Below are 22138 nucleotides of genomic sequence, written 5' to 3' on the forward strand. Positions count from 1 at the left end.
CCAGTTAAACAAATGAGACAAAAATATTATACTTGGCCATTTATTTATTGAGGAAAATGATCCAATATTACATATCTGTGAGTGGCAAAAGTATGTGAACCTCTAGGATTAGCAGTTAATTTGAAGGTGAAATTAGAGTCAGGTGTTTTCAATCAATGGGATGACAATCAGGTGTGAGTGGGCACCCTGTTTTTTTTAAAGAACAGGGATCTATCAAAGTCTGATCTTCACAACACATGTTTGTGGAAGTGTATCATGGCACAAACAAAGGAGATTTCTGAGGACCTCAGAAAAAGCGTTGTTGATGCTCATCAGGCTGGAAAAGGTTTGGACTCCACCAATCCACAGTCAGACAGATTGTGTACAAATGGAGGAAATTCAAGACCATTGTTACCCTCCCCAGGAGTGGTCGACCAACAAAGATCACTCCAAGAGCAAGGCGTGTAATAGTCGGCAAGGTCACAAAGGACCCCAGGGTAACTTCTAAGCAACTGAAGGCCTCTCTCACATTGGCTAATGTTAATGTTCATGAGTCCACCATCAGGAGTACACTGAACAACAATGGTGTGCATGGCAGGGTTGCAAGGAGAAAGCCACTGCTCTCCAAAAAGAACATTGCTGCTCATCTGCAGTTTGCTAAAGATCACGTGGACAAGCCAGAAGGCTATTGGAAAATGTTTTGTGGATGGATGAGACCAAAATAGATCTTTTTGGTTTAAATGAGAAGCGTTATGTTTGGAGAAAGGAAAACACTGCATTCCAGCATAAGAACCTTATCCCATCTGTGAAACATGGTGGTGATAGTATCATGGTTTGGGCCTGTTTTGCTGCATCTGGGCCAGGACGGCTTGCCATCATTGATGGAACAATGAATTCTGAATGATACCAGCGAATTCTAAAGGAAAATGTCAGGACATCTGTCCATGAACTGAATCTCAAGAGAAGGTGGGTCATGCAGCAAGACACCGACCCTAAGCACACAAGTCGTTCTACCAAAGAATGGTTAAAGAAGAATAAAGTTAATGTTTTGGAATGGCCAAGTCAAAGTCCTGACCTTAAGCCAATGGAAATGTTGTGGAAGGACCTGAAGTGAGCAGTTCATGTGAGGAAACCCACCAACATCCCAGAGTTGAAGCTGTTCTGTACAGAGGAATGGGCTAAAATTCCTCCAAGCCGGTGTGCAGGACTGATCAACAGTTACCGCAAACGTTTAGTTGCAGTTATTGCTGCACAAGGGGGTCACACCAGATACTGAAAGCAAAGGCTCACATACTTTTGCCACTCACAGATATGTAATACTGGATCATTTTCCTCAATAAATAAATGGCCAAGTATAATATTTTTGTCTCATTTGTTTAACTGGGTTCTCTTTATCTACTTTTAGGACTTGTGTGAAAATCTGATGTTGTTTTCGGTCATATTTATGCAGAAATATAGAAAATTCTAAAGGGTTCACAAACTTTCAAGCACCACTGTATTTATCAAAACAATTCATCGATTTCCTCATGAGTGACATCTCAAGAAATGTCATGGTTGCTGTATGTAGTTTGCATGAAAAATACAAGTGGCGTATTTCCCAGTAGAACACTCGTGTGTCTATATCTGTATGTTTGTGTGTCACAGGGAAAACAACACTGCTAGCTCTCAGGAAAACACTACCCATAGCCTCTTGTCCACAGCGGCTGCCCCGGCTTGCTCTCCTGCCATGCAGCCCTCTGGCGACGTCAGTCTGCATCACAACAATGCCAACGGAGGCACATCTGCCCCTGGTACCACCATGCCCACCCGGATCGCACCTCCCCCGCAGCAGGGCAGCAGCCTGTCGCCACTGGGCAGCCCTCTCACAGCCACCCCTACCTCGTTCATGTCTCCCCGGCCTCCCCGAGCCAGCCCAGGCCTGGCAAACAGCCCACGTGTCTCAGGCCACCCTTTCTCACCCCCTACACCTGGCATTCACTCTCCTGCTGGCACACTGGCACGGCAGCAATCAGGTGGTGATGGGCTCCCTTTCTCTCTCCCTTCTCCACTAGCCAGACAGACTCCCACACCCAGCAGCTCACCCGCACGTCCATCTCCAGCTAAGCCACCCGAGCCGGGCCACAACGATGAACCCAGAAGTACTATCCCCAAACTCAGCCAGCTTCTGGATGGCACGGCAGTCCATGAGACCTCACATGCCTCCCAAAGTCGCTCAGCACCCTCTGGCCAATGCCCAGCATCCCACAGCACACTGACCGAGCGCCACAAGATCCTTCACCGCTTACTCCAGGACAGCCCTGTCGACGGCGCCAACGAGACCGAGATCAAGAAGGAGCTGTCAGCGAGCAGCCCGAGACCCGGTCTGGTGCTGCCACTTGCCATGGGAAATGCCAAGCAGCAGCAGGACCACCAACTGCTGCGCTTCCTGCTTGACACAGACGAGAATGACCTGGTGGACCTGCCCCCACCTGCTATGCTAAGCTTGGACACGGTGCGCGTCAAAGCCGAGAAGAAACTAGGAGACGAAAGTGGGCAGTGTAGCGCTGCCACGCCTCCTGTTCCGCCAGTCACATGCTCATCCAAATCCAGTGATAAGCCCAGTCCGGTATGAACTGCCACACTTTCTTTGTGCATAGGAAGTGCTTGTGCGTGTCCTTCAAAGGCCACTTTGTTGTATTGCAGGTTGAATTGCTGTTATGCAAATATTCTGAAGGCTGGTGTGATGCAAAAAAAAAGGGCGACTGAAATACACCTTCACTATTATTTATAGTGTTATTATTCTAACAAAATTACTTCCGCTTCAATTTGCCAGTATTTCAATCAACATTGTCATTTTGGCATTACTGGCACTAAATGCAGGTTTGTTAAGAACAAATTTATAATTTAAATCCTATATAAATATGGATAGCGGATGGATTATAGTTTGGGCATGTATGCGTAAAATTTCTCAGATAGAATGTTAGTAAGTAGACTTAAGCCTGTGTAAGGGGATTACAGGTGGAGATATGGTCTAGTTCATAAGTATTTGGACAGTGACGGTATCCCTGTGATTTTGCCTCTGTACACCGCCACAGTGGATTTGAAATGAAGCCATCAAGATGTGATTGAAACGAGGACTTTCAGCTTTAATTTAAGGAGTTTAACAAAAAAAAAAGCATTTTTTTTTAATGCAGTATCCTTCCATTTTCACAAACTTAAAAATAATTGGGCGAGAAGCAGTTTCGTGACCTGGAAGACCACATAAGACAGCCAGAGTGGATGATCTCAGAATTCTTTCCTTGGTGAAGGAAAACCCCTTCACAACATCTAGCCAAGTCAAGAACACTCTGGAGACGGTAGGCCTATCATTGTCCAAGTCTACAATGAAGAGACGCCTTCATGAATGTAAATTGCTGGGTTTCACATGACGTCACATCCGCCTCATTAGTTATTCAAAACATTAGCCGGTGGTCTACCAAAGCTCAGTTGACAAAGCGTTTGTACGGAGAAGGCGCATTGACTGGCATGAAAAATGCCTTACGCTTGCGTTGTTTTAGGTTGTTCGGATCGATCAAACCGTGAAACTGATAAAAGTTTCTTCAGGGTTCCCCGTGAACTAATAAAAAAGGGTGAACGAACACAGGATTTCACAAAAAGACGTGGAGAAAGGAGGCTTTCGAACCTTTCACTGAAATCGAAGGGAGCCGAGTCGAAGCACGCTCGAGTTTGCAGTGATCACTTAGTGAAAGGTTTGTATCTCCCTCTCAGCTACTGTATGTCCTTAGTGTTTTCCAAGTACTTTTCTTGCTGTGTGTTGTTATTTTACGGTACTTTTTTTAGTCACGAAGTGCTAAAGTCCCCAGCTGTTTCTTTGTTTACTCCTCACAAAGTCCATATGCGTGAAGTTCGCGACAAAATTCTTCTCCAGCCGTACAGTTACAATGTGCCGTGATCACTTCTCCGTCTTGTTTAACTAAGATCCAGGTCTTTAAAGGGGTTTCTGATGATCTTTATGAATGATTTACCTGAGAGATAAGAGCCGACAAGTGAGAATCAAGCCAACTGTTTGTTTTACACGTCAACTTGCAGCGCTTCATTGTAAAGATGTGAACGAAAAGCTTAAAAAAATCCTTACACGGGCAAAAACAATCCAGGATTCATTCGGCAGCAACTTGATCCCGAGGTCCTTTACCCAGCCATATACAAAAAAGTTGTAAGCCTCCATACTCTTCCACGCTTTCATCTGTTTTGCGGTGTAGAAGGACGTCTGCAACACCGGATAGTTCGAGATGTCGGGGAACTCGACTGAAGGCTAGTTTTTGAGATCGTATGACAAATCCTTCTTTCCCAGACTGTACGGGTTGATTCCATTGCACATAGCAATCTTCTGAATATATCTAAAGCGAGCAGTGGCTTCTAGATTACGAGCGTACTCTAAGTTATCGCTAGTTGTTTGCACTACGGCAGCTGTTTAGACCGCCAGCTATTTCACTTCCGGTAAAACCGCTAAGAAAAGTCAAGTGACTGAAACCCAGCAATACAGAGGGGTTTACCTCAAGATGCAAACCACTGGTAACACTCAAGACAAAAAAAAACCCCCAGAGACTTTGCCAGAAAGCATGCATAGTTCTATAACAAGATGAAAGCAAGATTAACTTGTACCAGAATGATGGGAAGAGAAGAATATGGAGAAGGACAGGAAGAATTCATGATGCTACGTCATTTGTCAAACATGATGGACATAGGTGTGTATGGCTGCCAGTGGAGCCGGGTCACTGGTGTTTAATGATGTAACTGCTGAACGAAGTAGCAGGATGAATTCTGAAGCGTATAGCGCTATACTGCAGTATCTGCATATTGTGTCGGTGGCTAAAGACGGTCCAGTAGCGTCACCGATTCGCTATCGGTCCGTCTTTTACCACCAACACAATATGCAGATACTGCAGTTTGCCTTTGCACAGGAGTATACTCTCTGCTCAGATTCAGTCAAATGCTCCAAAACTGATAGGACAGCACTTAACAGTACAGATGAGTAATTACCCAAAACATACTTAAGAGCTTCTTAAGGCAAAGAAGTGGAATGTTCTGAAATGGCTGAGTCAGTCAACTCAATTGAGCTGCTTTTCAATTACTGGAGACAAAACTGAGGGCAGAAAGAGCCACAAACATGCACCAGCTGATGACGGCTGCAGTAAAGGCCTGGCAAAGCATCTCAATGAAGGAAATGCCGTGTTTTGTCCATGTGCTCCAGGCAGTCATTTCCTGCAAACGACATGCATCCAATTATTAAAAATGATGCCTATATTTATATTTGTCGAATTATTTTTGAGCTTGCGAAAATGGAGGGACGCTAAAAAAAATGGCTATAATTCCTAAAGGATGAATGCAATACTTGTGTCAAAGCCTTCAAATTAAAGAAGAAGCCTTTATTTGTCATATGCACACTTCAAGCACAGTGAGATTCATCCTCTGCATTTAACCCATCTGAAGCAGTGAACACACGCACGCACACCCAGAGCAGTGGGCAGCCACACTAAAGCGCCCGGGGAGCAGTCAGGGGTTCGGTACCTTGCTCAAGGGCACCTCAGCCCAAGGCTGCCCCACGCCAACTTAACCGCATGTCTTTGGACTGTGGGGGGAACCGGAGCACCCGGAGGAAACCCACGCAGACACGGGGAGAACATGCAAACTCCGCACAGAAAGGCCCTCGCCGGCCGCTGGGCTCGCACCCGGAACCTTCTTGCTGTAAGGCGACAGCGCTAACCACTACGCCACCGTGCCGCCCCATTAATTAAATTAATCACATCTTGATGACTTCATTTCAAATCCCTTGTGGTGGTGTACAGAGGCAAAACTGTGAATATTACCGTATGTCACTGTCCAAATACCTCTGAACCCGACTGTACATCTGTTCATTTTAACTGCAGTCACTCTGTTCACGTGAACTTTACCCCACTCATGCTAGCAGACACTGCAGTGCACTCTGATGTTGGCTGACCTTTGCTCTCCCATTCCCCTCCCTTTTGTGTTTGTGTACATCTGTGCATGTGTAGCAGTTTCCCAGTGCTGATCTGCATACATTGAACCAGGTCCTGCCCACTCACAGGCCTGTGGGTGAAAAGTCAGTGGACGAGACAGGGCTGCCCCAGCAGGGCGGTGACAGTATTCCCGTTGGCGTGAGCGTGAAACATGAAACACCTGGAACACCCAGCCGTGGTGAGGATGCCTCATACTGTCAAACAGCAACACACAAACAAAAGCATTAATCAGACTGCAAATGCCATATAATTAGCTTAAACAATGTGTATGCATTTATGAAGTATAGTGGTGCTTGAAAGTTTGTGAACTCTTTAGAATTTTCTATATTTCTGCATAAATATGACCTAAAACATCATCAGATTTTCACACAAGTCCTAAAAGTAGATAAAGAGAACCCAGTTAAACAAATGAGACAAAAATATTATACTTCAGGAAAATGATCCAATATTACATATCTGTGAGTGGCAAAAGTATGTGAACCTTTGCTTTCAGTATCTGGTGTGACCCCTTTGTGCAGCAATAACTGCAACTAAACGTTTCTGGTAACTGTTGATCAGTCCTGCACACCGGCTTGGAGGAATTTTAGCCCGTTCCTCCGTACAGAACAGCTTCAACTCTGGGATGTTGGTGGGTTTCCTCACATGAACTGCTCGCTTCAGGTCCTTCCACAACATTTCGATTGATGAAGGTCAGGACTTTGATTTGGCCATTCCAAAACATTAACTTTATTCTTCTTTAACCATTCTTTGGTAGAACGACTTGTGTGCTTAGGGTCGTTGTCTTGCTGCATGACCCACCTTCTCTTGAGATTCAGTTCATGGACAGATGTCCTGACATTTTCCTTTAGAATTTGCTGGTATAATTCAGAATTCATTGTTCCATCAAGGATGGCAAGCCGTCCTGGCCCAGATGCAGCAAAACAGGCCCAAACCATGATACTGCCACCACCATGTTTCACAGATGGGATAAGGTTCTTATGCTGGAAAGCAGTTTTCCTTTCTCCAAACATAACGCTTCTCATTTAAACCAAAAAGTTCTATTTTGGTCTCATCCATCCATAAAACATTTTTCCAATAGCCTTCTGGCTTGTCCACGTGATCTTTAGCAAACTGCAGATGAGCAGCAATGTTCTTTTTGGAGAGCAGTGGCTTTCTCCTTGCAACCCTGCCATGCACACCATTGTTGTTCAGTGTTCTCCTGATGGTGGACTCATGAACATTTAACATTAGCCAGTGTGAGAGGGGCCTTCAGTTGCTTAGAAGTTACCCTGGGGTCCTTTGTGACCTCGCCGACTATTACATGCCTTGTTCTTGGAGTGATCTTTGTTGGTCGACCACTCCTGGGGAGGGTAACAATGGTCTTGAATTTCCTCCATTTGTACACAATCTGTCTGACTGTGGATTGGTGGAGTCCAAACTCTTTAGAGATGGTTTTATAACCTTTTCCAGCCTGATGAGCATCAACAATGCTTTTTCTGAGGTCCTCAGAAATCTCCTTTGTTCGTGCCATGATACACTTCACAAACATGTGTTATGAAGATCAGACTTTGATAGATCCCTGTTCTTTAAATAAAACAGGGTGCCCACTCACACCTGATTGTCATCCCATTGATTGAAAACACCTGACTCTAATTTCACCTTCAAATTAACTGCTAATCCTAGAGGTTCACATACTTTTGCCACTCACAGATATGTAATATTGGATCATTTTCCTCAATAAATAAATGACCAAGTATAATATTTTTGTCTCATTTGTTTAACTGGGTTCTCTTTATCTACTTTTCGGACTTGTGTGAAAATCTGATGATGTTTTCGGTCATATTTATGCAGAAATATAGAAAATTCTAAAGGGTTCACAAACTTTCAAGCACCACTGTATTTCCTGTTGTATGTTTTTGGCATAGTTACCACTGTTTCAGTGTACATTACATTACATTTATCCAGAGCAATGTACCCTAAACATACCCTCGGGTATGAGCAGCCTGGGGAGTAGTTGGGGGTTAGTTGCCTTGCTCAAGGGCACTTCAGCCATTTCTGCTGGTCCAGGGAATGGAACCAGTGATGTTTTAGTCTCAAAGCTGCTTCTCTGGCCATTAGGCCATGCCTTCCTCCATATCCTGTATGCTAGAAGACATGATGATTTTGTTCTTATAAATATGAGCAAATAAACAATGTATTAATAAGAATAAACAAAGATGAAGTAGATTCATGGAATTAGAAAGTGAAAAATCTACATATCGAGACAAAACATTAAGGTTATTCTACACTCAGTTTGTATTTTATATAAATTATAACATGCAGTTACTTTATTATTATTTTATGAAGGTGATGGGACCTCTCTAGTTTTCCTTAGATTTCACTCAACGTGCTTTTGTGTGTGCAGTGTTCTCCGATGGCTCTAGTCTCCAGAGTCGGTCTCCCTTTGACTTCTGCAGTCCCTCCACACCCACCCAGGCTCAGAGTCAGGGTCTGGGTTCGGGTCAGGCACTGGGGCAGGCTGATCCCTTTCAGCTACCCAAGGAGAACAGCAGCCCCTTCAGTGACCCCACCAGCCTCCCCATATTCAACACCAACACAGGTCTGGACTTCTGTCAGTTAGGATTTGTTGAAACTGTCCTTTTTTCTGTGTGATTTTTTTTTTTTTTTTGTAATAAACACTGGCTGGCGTTTTGTTGTTTTTTACCTGGGTGGTGAGAATTATATTGTCAATAACTGCAGCTTTGGGTTGTTTTTTTTTTTTTGTATCGATGTAGGCCTGGCTAAGCTGGATGTCCCTGAGTCACAGCAGTTCCAGTCCATGTCCCTGCCTGAAACCATGGCATTTGATGGCACTCTGGGGAACCATGCACATGCTCCTCTGTCCTCACCTCAAGAGTGAGTGTCTGTGGGTGATGAACTAAGGGCCTAATTATACCCCCGGCTCCGAGGGGTTTAATACTGGTTTATATACTGGTTTACCTCTGTCCGTCCATCCAAAACACCCTTTTTCTCAGCAACCACAAATTGAAAAACCAAAAAACTACTTGGTACCAAACTTCAGCTTGGGGTTCTATACCGTGTAGACCGTTTTCAGGTCTGTCGCAGATCCTGTTTACCGACTGAATGTATTTACGAAACATATAGGGTGGATTTACAAAATTTTCGTCACACTTTTCTCAGCAACTACACATCACAACTGCTTGATATTTGGTACCGAGCTTCAGCTTGGGGTTCTATACCGTGTAGACCGTTTTCAGGTCTGTCGCACATCGACTTCCTGTTTACCGACCGAATGTATTTACGAAACATATAGCGTGGATTTACAAAATTTTCGTCACACTTTTCTCAGCAACTACGAATCACAACTGCTTGATATTTGGTACCAAACTTCAGCTTGGGGTTCTATACCGTGTAGACCGTTTTCAGGTCTGTCACACATCAACTTCCTGTTTACCAGCCGAATGTATTTACGAAACGTATAGCGTGGATTTACAAAATTTTCGTCACACTTTTCTCAGCAACTACACATCACAACTGCTTAATATTTGGTACCAAGCTTCAGCTTGGGGTTCTATACCGTGTAGACTGTTTTCAGGTCTGTCGCACATCGACTTCCTGTTTACCGACCGAATGTATTTACGAAACATATAGCGTGGATTTACAAAATTTTCATCGCACTTTTCTCAGCAACTACGAATCACAACTGCTTGATATTTGGTACCAAACTTCAGCTTGGGGTTCTATACCGTGTAGACCGTTTTCAGGTCTTTCGCACATCGACTTCCTGTTTACCGACCGAATGCATTTATGAAACACACAGGTTGGATTTTGACGCTGTTTCAAGAAGCAAAATGCTATTTCAAAATGCCAGTTTAGCAGGATGCTATGTGAAATCCCTGGGGAGAGACGCTGCTCTTTACTCACTTGTTTCAGGGTTAATTATTTGTTGAAATCAACATTCATAATAAGCGTCCTATTCCTTCGATCGCCTGCATTCTGATACAAGCGAGAGCTGATCTTGTTTTTGGATACTGCACTTGATAAAGTATAAAATGCTCCAAACCCTGTGCATACACATGAACGCCACTCAATTCAGGTGCTCATGTAAATAGCGTAATATATAGATATTTAGGCACTGCCTAAAAGCGGAGCTCCTGATGAGTGTATGAGCAAAATATTTGCAAGGGCACAAAATCAGCCTGAATAGAATAATAGGAGCATGCAGCCGTTCGACCACTGCCTGATTTTCGACTCTGCTTTTGTCTGTTTTGGATGTATTTGCTAGTGTTTTTTCAGTAAAATGCTTCCTGCACTTACATCCATCTATCACCCTTACATGACAGAAACTGTCAACTGTCCAACAAGCTAGTGGATTAATAAAACTGTTAACTATTTTTCTATGAAACTGTCATGAATATTTTCCATAAAATGTGTTTGTAAATAATCTAATGTTTTGGTTTTTAAAAAAAAAAAAGCAAAATGAGCACTGGATAAAAAACCCCATTAATCTTATGTAAATAAAGACAGAGATTTCATTGTCCGGTGGTCAAGTGGTTTGAGATATGTTGCCTTGCACTTATGACCGCTATCCTGTGGTGGTACATGTACATAAGTGCGTACGGGCGTCGCACGGTCAAGCCATCAAAAATCAGGTCGATATACTTCTCTTAAAGGGGAACCGAAGTCATTTTTAAACTTGCTTTATTTCTTAATTAACGTGTTATTCAGTTACATTTTCGGTTTTAGGAACCTTATACCGTGACTCGTATTGGCAACTAAGTGCAATTAAATATTATACTTATCGGCCTGTTTGGTTTTTAGCCATGTTGAATTTAGTTCGTTTGGTCCACGGCAGGCGTCACTTATCCGCACGATCTTCACGAGACTTGTGCGAGACTTCGAAACGTGAAGTGTCAGCGCTGCCATTTTGAAAACTGTTTTCCAAATGAAATATTGCACAAAAATGAGTTTAAATGACGATTACTGACTACTTTTTTCAAACTTTCCTGATTGCTATCAAAACAAGCAAAACTTCCGGCTTGAACACATCAGCATTCGAAAGAGGGCACGTGCGTCTTTTGACAACGTTGTCAGATGTCGGTCACTTTGATTTCCGCTGTATGTTTTACTTCCGTCCTACGATGTCTCGCACAGGTCTCAACGAATCTCGTTTACGGCCATCGCTTTGACATACGGACTGATATATTACAGAGCGTATTTCAAACACTCATAACTTGCTATAGCAGCGACAAAATAGCTATCAAAAATGCATTATGATATTTAATAAAATGAGAAATAGAATTTTGATGATAAAAAATTTGCCTTCAGTTCTCCTTTAAGTATGGGGCTCTGCTTCCCGATTACAGTATCCTATATCTAGATTACAGCTTTAATCAAATTTGACTTCAGATCCTTCTTTTGCAGTTGGTTTGTGGGCAGATTGTAAAAAAGTGAAGCGCTGCACATTTAGAGAGTGGCACGGGAGCGGATTTTCACTCCTGTCCCATTTTACTCCCTCAAAAAAATTCCTGTCCCATCCCATTCCCGTGTTCAGAATCAAGAGATTATTATTTTTTTAATTCATATTAGAGCTGCATATTTATGTATTAAAAACTGACCTATCGTTGTTGTGATTCCTGTCCCATCCCAGCTGCATGATGGTGAAATTATGTCCAATTCTACAGGATTCCTGGAAAAAATGTCAGCGTCTACTGCACGCTAATTAAGTGCATAGAACTGTGTTGGATAAATTATTGCAAAAATCAGTTATCTGATTTTTTTTTTTTTGTGCTTGTGAAAATACTCACCTCATTTTTTTCTTCGCTTCTCAGGCAATGCGTTCCGTGTCCTCTGGATGAGATGCTAATCCCGCCTTCCACTACGGAAGCTCGGAACGATGAGAAGGCCCTGCTCGAGCAGCTCTTGTCTTTCCTGAGTGGTACAGATGAAAGTGAGCTTGCTGAGCTGGACCGGGCACTGGGCATCGACAAGATTGTCCAGGTAAGCAGTGCCACCTTATCTTTATTTATTTATTTATTTATTTATTTATTGCCATCCTGACTGACTGACTTGACTGACTTCTCTAGAGTGGATGCCTAGATCAAATCACCCAGCGTTTTACCCAGCCTCAGCCATCGACCCCTGTGCCTAGCTACCCATCCCAGTTCCCCACCTCTCCTTCACAATTCCCAGCTGAGATAAACACGACACAAGGTATGAGCTTCGGGGCACCGCGCGTACCCTTCCCGGGCAACGTGGGCATGAACACAATGCGGCCTGGAATGAACCGGGCCCCAGGGATGCCCACTCAGATGCGCCTGCCACCTAACCAGTTGAGGCTGCAGCTTCAGCAGCGTGTACAGGGCCCACAGCAGGTATTTTACAAACCTCAGCAACACACCTTCCCTGTGTCCGAAATCACTCACTACTCACTATATAGTGGACTATATAGCGAGGTCGCCATTTTGTAGTGCTGTCCAAATGTATAGAGAGTATGATTACACCCTATATAGTGGATTCAAAGTATCCCACAATGCATCACGAAAAGTAGTGTACAACCGATGGTCACTAACCAAGCAATATATCCCATCATGCATTGCGGCCGCGCTGAAAGAAACCAAATCACAAGCCTCAAATTTGATTGAATAAAAGGCAGCGGCAAAGAAGAAAGGATTCAGCCTTGATTTAAAAGAACTGAAAGATGCAGCAGAGACAACGTACTTTGTGTGAAATGCGCTCCGTATAATATGGATTTATCACAAAAATGCATGCGTGTATTTATTATTTTGAAAACCCACTAGCCGACTGATCTGGCACGTTTTAATTGTGCGACAGTAATGACGTAAATAACAGTGCAACGGAGTAGTGTCCGAAAGGGTTTTTGGTTTTTTTTCACCCCCCCTTCCCTTATTTTACTAATAAGCTCACTATATAGTCCTCTATATAGTAATTCCCTATATAGGGAGTAGTGAACGAGTGAGTGACTTCAGACACAGGGCTTTTCTATATGTATTAAAGTGCATATCGCAGGTAAATTCAGGAGCAAGATCAATGTAATTCTCCTATTTTATATTAAACTTTGGTCAAATATCTGTAACATTCTGCATTTTGTGCAATTTTTTTTTTACCTTGCGCAATACCAGAAAAATTCAGTTGAAATCGAGCCATTTGAGGCGAATTGGTCCGCCTCTGAAAAAACTCGGCATTTGGATTTCCCGGCAAACATTGATTTTCGTGACGTCGCGTGCGGGACGCCTCCCTCTGAATCCTACGTCAGCGCTGGTTTGTTTATGAGAAAACGACCTGGTGGTTTTCTGCAAATTTCTTCAACGTTATCGCGTAATTATTAAAATGGTTAACAGATGTATCGTAGGAGGGTGTAGCAACACCAATCTTGATGGGATTAGTACTCATCGTTTCCCAAAAGACGGGACAGTGAGAGAGAAATGGGAGCGCTTGGTCTACACAGGCTGTGCACTGAAACCATGCAAAGCTCGCGCAGCCTGCTGGCGCTTCCGCAGGTAACGTCACGAATCTGGCTCCAGACTCCCTTGGGATTTTTCCAGACACGTTTTATTTTATTTTTTTCTGCTGTAGACAGATAGCCTTGTGCAAAATTACCCTTCTGGATGAGTGTGTAAAGGGACATACTTTCATATAAAAAAAAAAAAAAAAAACACGAAATTGGTCCAGGATATGCACTTTAACATTAGTCCTGTGTGCACAGTTCTGCCACTATTCACGAACTCACAGTTCATTATACGTCGTGCTGAAAGATCTCCATCCACCTGCTTGCAGATAAAAATTTATAAGGAAAAGTCTGTTGCAGAATAATCATTACTCCGTTCAAGTTTTTTTTTTAAATATATAAATCAGTACAGTATCCGCACACAGTTAAAGGCTCTGTATCATTGTGCTCTGTTTGTAAACGTACTTGGAACTCCTTATTATTAAAACCCCCAACTTAGAGATGCTTAAACTCTCCCTGGACATGGAGCTGCTCTGTTACAGATCCACAAAAGGCCTATTGTTTGTGTACATGCTAGCATGCTGTGGAATGATGCTCACCGCCTTTTCTAGTAATAATAATAAGTCACATTTATATAGCGCCTTTCTCAAACTCAAGGTCGCTTTACATACAGTTAGGTCCATATATATATATATATATATATATATATATATATATTTGGACACTGACACAAATTTTGTTTTTTTACCTGTTTACTGAAACATATTCAAGTTATAGTTATATAATGGACATAAAGTCCAGACTTTCAGCTTTTATTTGAGGGTATCCACATTAAAATTGGATGAAGGGTTTAGGAGTTTCAGCTCCTTAACATGTGCCACCCTGTTTTTAAAGGGACCAAAAGTAATTGGACAATTGACTCAAAGGCTATTTCATGGGCAGGTGTGGGCAATTCCTTCGTTATGGCATTCTCAATTAAGCAGATAAAAGGCCTGGAGTTGATTTGAGGTGTGGTGCTTGCATTTGGAAGATTTTGCTGTGAAGAAAACATGCGGTCAAAGGAGCTCTCCATGCAGGTGAAACAAGCCATCCTTAAGCTGCGAAAACAGAAAAAACCCATCCGAGAAATTGCTACAATATTAGGAGTGGCAAAATCTACAGTTTGGTACATCCTGAGAAAGAAAGAAAGCACTGGTGAACTCATCAATGCAAAAAGACCTGGACGCCCAAAGAAGACAACAGTGGTGGATGATCGCAGAATAATTTCCATGGTGAAGAGAAACCCCTTCACAACAGCCAACCAAGTGATCAACACTCTCCAGGAGGTAGGCGCATCAATATCCAAATCTACCATAAAGAGAAGGCTGCATGAAAGTAAATACAGAGGGTTCACTGCACGGTGCAAGCCACTCTTAAGCCTCAAGAATAAAAAGGCTAGATTGGACTTTGCTAAAAAACATCTAAAAAAGCCAGCACAGTTCTGGAAGAACATTCTTTGGACAGATGAAACCAAGATCAACCTCTACCAGAATGATGGAAAGGAAAAAGTATGGCGAAGGCGTGGTACAGCTCATGATCCAAAGTATACCACATCATCTGTAAAACACGGCGGAGGCAGTGTGATGGCTTGGGCATGCATGGCTGCCAGTGGCACTGGGTCACTAGTGTTTATTGATGATGTGACAGAACAGAAGCAGCCGGATGAATTCTGAGGTATTCAGAGACATACTGTGTGCTCAAATGCAGCCAAACTGATTGGTCGGTGTTTCATAATACAGATGGACAATGACCCAAAACATAAAGCCAAAGCAACCCAGGAGTTTATTAAAGCAAAGAAACGGAATATTCTTGAATGGCCAAGTCAGTCACCTGATCTCAACCCAACTGAGCATGCATTTCACTTGTTAAAGACTAAACTTCAGACAGAAAGGCCCACAAACAAACAGCAACTGAAAACCGCTGCAGTAAAGGCCTGGCAGAGCGTTAAAAAGGAGGAAACACAGCGTCTGGTGATGTCCATGAGTTCAAGACTTCAGGCAGTCATTGCCAACAAAGGGTTTTCAACCAAGTATTAGAAATGAGCATTTTATTTACAATTATTTAATTTGTCCAATTACTTTTGAGCCCCTGAAATGAAGGGATTGTGTTTAAAAAATGCTTTAGTTCCTCACATTTTTATGCAATCATTTTGTTCAACCCACTGAATTAAAGCTGAAAGTCTGAACTTCAACTGCATCTGAATTGTTTTGTTCAAAATTCATTGTGGTAATGTACAGAACCAAAATTAGAAAAATGTTGTCTCTGTCCAAATATTTATGGACCTAACTGTAGGTCAGAGAAAACACCAAAAAAAAAAAAAAAGAGTGTTGCTAAAGAGTGGCGAGTTTATGCAGTGGTGGAGAAATGTTAATGAAACCAAAAGGTTGTTTGGAGATGAGATTTGAAGAAAGGAAGAGAAGAGCAGTCACGGAGGGGTTGAGGAAGGGAATTCCAGAGCTTGGGGGCCATGGCACTGAAGGACCTGCCTCCCAGGGTGATTAGTGATTAGCTGCTCTCACTGATCTGTTGCTCATCCTTCCTCCCTCCCTCACTCTTTCAGTTACAGAACAGGTTGGCGGCCATGAGCCAGTTTCCACAGGGGGTGCCCGTCGCAGTGGGGGTAAGGCAAGGCATGCAGCAGATGCCGTCACAGGTTAGTGCATGACTATATAGTGTACTGAAAGTTGGAATGGTTTTCTTTGTCATGCAGTGTTATTATGGTCGATCCCATTCCTTGTGAATCTCGATCCGCAGTTAGCTTTAGTGACGGGAAATTAAGAAAATTAAAATGAGTTTTAATCTGTGCGATTTTTGTTTGCTTTTAATGCAGTTTACTGTATATTTCAGTCTATGAATGTTGAATAATTACTGTAATTTAGATGTCATTTTTTTATCATGTATTTAAAGAATATTGGCTGGCGTTGAGTGGGATATTGGATATATTCCATTCAGCGAGCGCGATAACTGAACGAGTCGAAGACGAGTAGCTGAATGGAATCTGATATACCATGAAAAAAGCCATTATTATTATTCTACATACACATTCCTTTTGGGTCTTCAACGCGTCTTTCTCTTTGAAAATTCTCTCAAAATCTTCCATATTTAACGAAGCAAACCTGGCAGCCATGCTTGTTTTTACAAATTGTCCCAGTCGCTCGCGAGCGCGGAAGTTTTACATCTCCGATGTGTGGCGTCATGTTGTCTTGACAGCCATGCAATATCGTAAACCATATTCGACGCTCATTCTCCATTGGGTAGAGCGACGTAATACACGTCGGATAAGTGATATGATAATATTGCATGCTATCAAACCAAACGAATGAAACCCGCTAGAAGGGAATAGAACACGTGTTTTTATTCCATCGGAAAAGCATCCTGTATGGATGATGATAATAATAATAATAATAATAAGTATTTCGGGTGGCACGGTGGTGTAGTGGTTAGCGCTGTCGCCTCACAGCAAGAAGGTCCGGGTTCGAGCCCCGTGGCCGGCGAGGGCCTTTCTGTGCGGAGTTTGCATGTTCTCCCCGTGTCCGCGTGGGTTTCCTCCGGGTGCTCCGGTTTCCCCCACAGTCCAAAGACATGCAGGTTAGGTTAACTGGTGACTCTAAATTCAGCGTAGGTGTGAATGTGAGTGTGAATGGTTGTCTGTGTCTATGTGTCAGCCCTGTGATGACCTGGCGACTTGTCCAGGGTGTACCCCGCCTTTCGCCCGTAGTCAGCTGGGATAGGCTCCAGCTTGCCTGCGACCCTGTAGAACAGGATAAAGCGGCTACAGATAATGAGATGAGATAATAAGTATTTCATTGTCTTGGAAAAAAAAAACCTTAATACTGTGTTTAGTTGTTTATATTTACACCTCTGTCATTCTGTCTCTCAGCCCCCACTCAATGCTCAGATGCTTGCCCAGAGGCAAAGGGAGCTGTACAGCTTCCAGCACCATCAGAGGCAACTGCTGCAGCAGAAAGTCATGATGATGAGGCAGGGGATAAACCCAGGACCCATGGGAGTCCAGCGTGTCCCCAAAGGCCCTCAGCAGCCACAGCAACAGCAGCCGTTTGGCTACAGTCCAGGCTACAACAATGTCCCTGGAAGCACCCCTACCTCTCCCAGCCACTTCAACCCCATGGGGACACCGCTGGACCCCAAGCTGTCTGCCAGGCTGCCCATGGCAAACCAAGGCATGATAGGAGGCATACAGGGGCAGTTTGGGGGATCAGTGAACTCTCCTGTTCAGCAGGGACTCTTCCAGCAGTTCGGGGGTGCAGGTAGGTTTTGGTTATCCAAAGCAAGTTTTTAGTCATCCAGGTCATATTGAGTTGCATTATTCACCCTGACTTTGTACTAATACAAATGGGATTGGAAGCAATTAGTCTTCTAATGTTTTATACCGGTGAAATTACAGTGCTGAGCGTAAATGAGTCCACCCCCTTTGAAAAGTAACATTTTAAACAATATCTCAATGAACACAAACAATTTCCAAAATGTTGACAAGACAAAGTTTAATAGAACATCTGTATAACTTATAACGGCAAAGTAAGGTTAATAATATAACTTAGATTACACATTTTTCAGTTTTACTCAAATTAGGGTGGTGCAAAAATGAGTACACCCCACAACAAAAACTACTACATCTAGTACTTTGTATGGCCTCCATGATTTTTAATGACAGCACCAAGTCTTCTAGGCATGGAATGAACAAGTTGGCGACATTTTGCAACATCAATCTTTTTCCATTCTTCAGCAATGACCTCTTTTAGTGACTGGATGCTGGATGGAGAGTGATGCTCAACTTGTCTTTTCAGAATTCCCCATAGGTGTTCGATTGGGTTCAGATCAGGAGACATACTTGGCCACTGAATCACTTTCACCCTGTTCTTCTTCAGAAATCCAACAGTGGCCTTAGATGTGTGTTTAGTCATGTTGGAAAAGTGCATGACGGCCAAGGGCACGGAGTGATGGTCGCATCTTCTCTTTCAGTATAGAGCAATACGTCTGTGAATTCATGATGCCATCAATGAAATGCAGCTCCCCGACACCAGCAGCACTCACGCAGCCCCACATAAGGACACTGCCACCACCATGTTTCACTGTAGGCACCATGCAGTTTTCTTTGTATTCCTCACCTTTGCGACGCCATACAGTTTTGAAGCCATCAGTTCCAAAAACATTTATCTTGGTCTCATCACTCCAGAGTATAGAGTCCCAGTAGTCTTCATCTTTGTCAGCATGGGCCCTGACAAACTCTAAGCGGGCTTTTTTGTGCCTGGGCTTTAGGAGAGGCTTCTTTCATGGACGGCATCCATGCATGCCATTCCTCTGCAGTGTACGCCGTATTGTGTCACGGGAAATAGTCACCCCAGTTTGGCTTTCTACTTCTTTAGATAACCGCAGTGAACTTGCATGCCGATTTTCTTCAACCCTTGTCATCAGAAGATGCTCCTGTCGAGGTGTTAACTTCTGTAGACGACCTGGACGTGTCTGTGAGATGGTTGCAGTTCCATCTTTCTTAAATTTTTGTACCACTTCTGCTACAGTATTCTGACTGATAAGTAAAGCTTTGCTGATCTTCTTGTAGCCTTCACCTTTGTGGTGTAAAGAAATTATTTTCTTTGGGGAATTCTGAAGAGACAAATTGAGCATCACTCTCCATCCAGCATCCAGTCACTAAAAGAGGTCATTGTTGAAGAATGGAAAAAGATTGATGTTGCAAAATGTCGCCAACTTGTTCATTCCATGCCTAGAAGACTTGGTGCCATCATTAAAAATCATGGAGGCCATACAAAGTACTAGATGTAGTAGTTTTTGTTGTGGGGTGTACTCATTTTTGCACTACCCTAATTTGAGTAAAACTGAAAAATGTGTAATCTAAGTTATATTATTAACCTTACGTTCACGTTATAAGTTAAACAGATGTTATATTAAACTTTGTCTTGTCAACATTTTGGAAATTGTTTGTGTTCATTGAGATATTGTTTAAAATGTTACTTTTCAAAGGGGGTGCACTCATTTACACTGAGCACTGTATTCTTATTCTTAAAGGTATGGTCCAGCAAGGAGATCCATCATTCCCCCCTGAACTTGGTCCCACCAGCCCCTTGCTGTCACCACAGAACCCCACCTCCCAGAGTCCTTTGCTTCAGCAGACCCAGCCCCCACCTGGCTATCAGTCACCTGACATGAAGAACTGGCAAGGTGGTGTGACTAACAGGTAAGGCTATCGCCTAGAACTAGCGAGCGGTTCGTCTCCCTGACTTTCTCAGATTTGTGGATTGCTAGTTTTTACAGCCACTTTCTTTAGCAGTGCAAATCGCAGCTGTAAAGGCCGTTACACGCCTCATTCATTCATCATCATTAACTATTGTGGATGCGGAGAGTATCCTGGTAACGCTGAAGGTGGGAGGAAACAGGACAACATGAAAACACGTGTAGACATGTTAATAACGTGCGAAACTCCACTCAGGATCGAACCAGGACCCTGGAGCTGTGAGCTATGGACATGACTGGAAGCATGACCGAGTAGAAAAGTGTGGTTCTGCTGGTACAATACACATGGCTTAATTAGCAATGTTTTATAATAAATTGTTAATAAACACAAAGATGACAAAATTGAACATCGCCACAAGAGGAGATCTGCACTCTTTCCAAAACACACCTCCAGTGACTAGTTCTTGCCAAGTTACATAGAACTATACTGTAGATGAGACTATAGATGAAATTAGCACACAAAAAAAAATCCATCATTACAGAAATCAGTGGGTGGGGTGTACAGGGTTCTCCAGAAAATTTGAACTAGCTGATGAAAAAAAACAGTGGGCAACTCTGGAACTTGGCACGGTAATGGTCTGGGGACACCCCAACCAGAAAATTTTGAAATTTACATGCCTTCTGGTGCATTTTCAGCTCATAAGTTACTAACCATTTCCCTTTAAAATATTTGCAAAATATGTACAACCCCGATTCCAAAAAAGTTGGGACAAAGTACAAATTGTAAATAAAAACGGAATGCAATCATTTACAAATCTCAAAAACTGATATTGTATTCACAATAGAACATAGACAACATATCAAATGTCGAAAGTGAGACATTTTGAAATTTCATGCCAAATATTGGCTCATTTGAAATTTCATGACAGCAACACATCTCAAAGTTGGGACGGGGCAATAAGAGGCTGGAAAAGTTAAAGGTACAAAAAAGGAACAGCTGGAGGACCAAATTGTAACTCATTAGGTCAATTGGCAATAGGTCATTAACATGACTGGGTATAAAAAGAGCATCTTGGAGTGGCAGCGGCTCTCAGAAGTAAAGATGGGAAGAGAATCACCAATCCCCCTAATTCTGCGCCAACAAATAGTGGAGCAATATCAGAAAGGAGTTCGACAGTGTAAAATTGCAAAGAGTTTGAACATATCATCTACAACCCCGATTCCAAAAAAGTTGGGACAAAGTACAAATTGTAAATAAAAACGGAATGCAATGATGTGGAAGTTTCAAAATTCCAGATTTTATTCAGAATAGAACATAGATGACATATCAAATGTTTAAACTGAGAAAATGTATCATTTAAAGAGAAAAATTAGGTGATTTTAAATTTCATGACAACAACACATCTCAAAAAAGTTGGGACAAGGCCATGTTTACCACTGTGAGACATCCCCTTTTCTCTTTACAACAGTCTGTAAACGTCTGGGGACTGAGGAGACAAGTTGCTCAAGTTTAGGGATAGGAATGTTAACCCATTCTTGTCTAATGTAGGATTCTAGTTGCTCAACTGTCTTAGGTCTTTTTTGTCGTATCTTCCATTTTATGATGCGCCAAATGTTTTCTATGGGTGAAAGATCTGGACTGCAGGCTGGCCAGTTCAGTACCCGGACCCTTCTTCTACGCAGCCATGATGCTGTAATTGATGCAGTATGTGGTTTGACATTGTCATGTTGGAAAATGCAAGGTCTTCCCTGAAAGAGACGTCGTCTGGATGGGAGCATGTGTTGCTCTAGAACCTGGATATACCTTTCAGCATTGATGGTGTCTTTCCAGATGTGTAAGCTGCCCATGCCACACGCACTAATGCAACCCCATACCACCAGAGATGCAGGCTTCTGAACTGAGCGCTGATAACAACTTGGGTCATCCTTCTCCTCTTTAGTCCGAATGACACGGCGTCCCTGATTTCCATAAAGAACTTCAAATTTTGATTCGTCTGACCACAGAACAGTTTTCCACTTTGCCACAGTCCATTTTAAATGAGCCTTGGCCCAGAGAAGACGTCTGCGCTTCTGGATCGTGTTTAGATACGGCTTCTTCTTTGAACTATAGAGTTTTAGCTGGCAACGGCGGATGGCACGGTGAATTGTGTTCACAGATAATGTTCTCTGGAAATATTCCTGAGCCCATTTTGTGATTTCCAATACAGAAGCATGTCTGTATGTGGTGCAGTGCCGTCTAAGGGTCCGAAGATCATGGGCACCCAGTATGGTTTTCCGGCCTTGACCCTTACACACAGAGATTCTTCCAGAATCTCTGAATCTTTTGATGATATTATGCACTGTAGATGATGATATGTTCAAACTCTTTGCAATTTTACACTGTCGAACTCCTTTCTGATATTGCTCCACTATTTGTTGGTGCAGAATTAGGGGGATTGGTGATCCTCTT

General features: G+C 42.8%; 1 protein-coding gene across 6 annotated transcripts in view; it reads left to right on the forward strand.

Annotated features, from left to right (window-relative positions):
• Nucleotides 1–22138, forward strand: part of ncoa1 (nuclear receptor coactivator 1) — a 209857-nt gene that overhangs the window by 177662 nt on the left and 10057 nt on the right. For 5 of the 6 annotated variants that reach the window (XM_060914223.1, XM_060914222.1, XM_060914226.1 and 2 more), the window contains 9 exons: nucleotides 1624–2584; nucleotides 6012–6174; nucleotides 8380–8574; nucleotides 8750–8870; nucleotides 11807–11975; nucleotides 12062–12349; nucleotides 16043–16135; nucleotides 17363–17750; nucleotides 19525–19693. In XM_060914223.1, the coding sequence (XP_060770206.1) occupies nucleotides 1624–2584; nucleotides 6012–6174; nucleotides 8380–8574; nucleotides 8750–8870; nucleotides 11807–11975; nucleotides 12062–12349; nucleotides 16043–16135; nucleotides 17363–17750; nucleotides 19525–19693 (2547 nt within the window). The remainder of the gene's footprint in view (nucleotides 1–1623; nucleotides 2585–6011; nucleotides 6175–8379; nucleotides 8575–8749; nucleotides 8871–11806; nucleotides 11976–12061; nucleotides 12350–16042; nucleotides 16136–17362; nucleotides 17751–19524; nucleotides 19694–22138) is intronic. The other variant, XM_060914227.1, reaches the window with a different exon arrangement.

Source organism: Neoarius graeffei, chromosome 2, assembly GCF_027579695.1.
Source record: "Neoarius graeffei isolate fNeoGra1 chromosome 2, fNeoGra1.pri, whole genome shotgun sequence".
Lineage (NCBI taxonomy): Eukaryota > Metazoa > Chordata > Actinopteri > Siluriformes > Ariidae > Neoarius > Neoarius graeffei.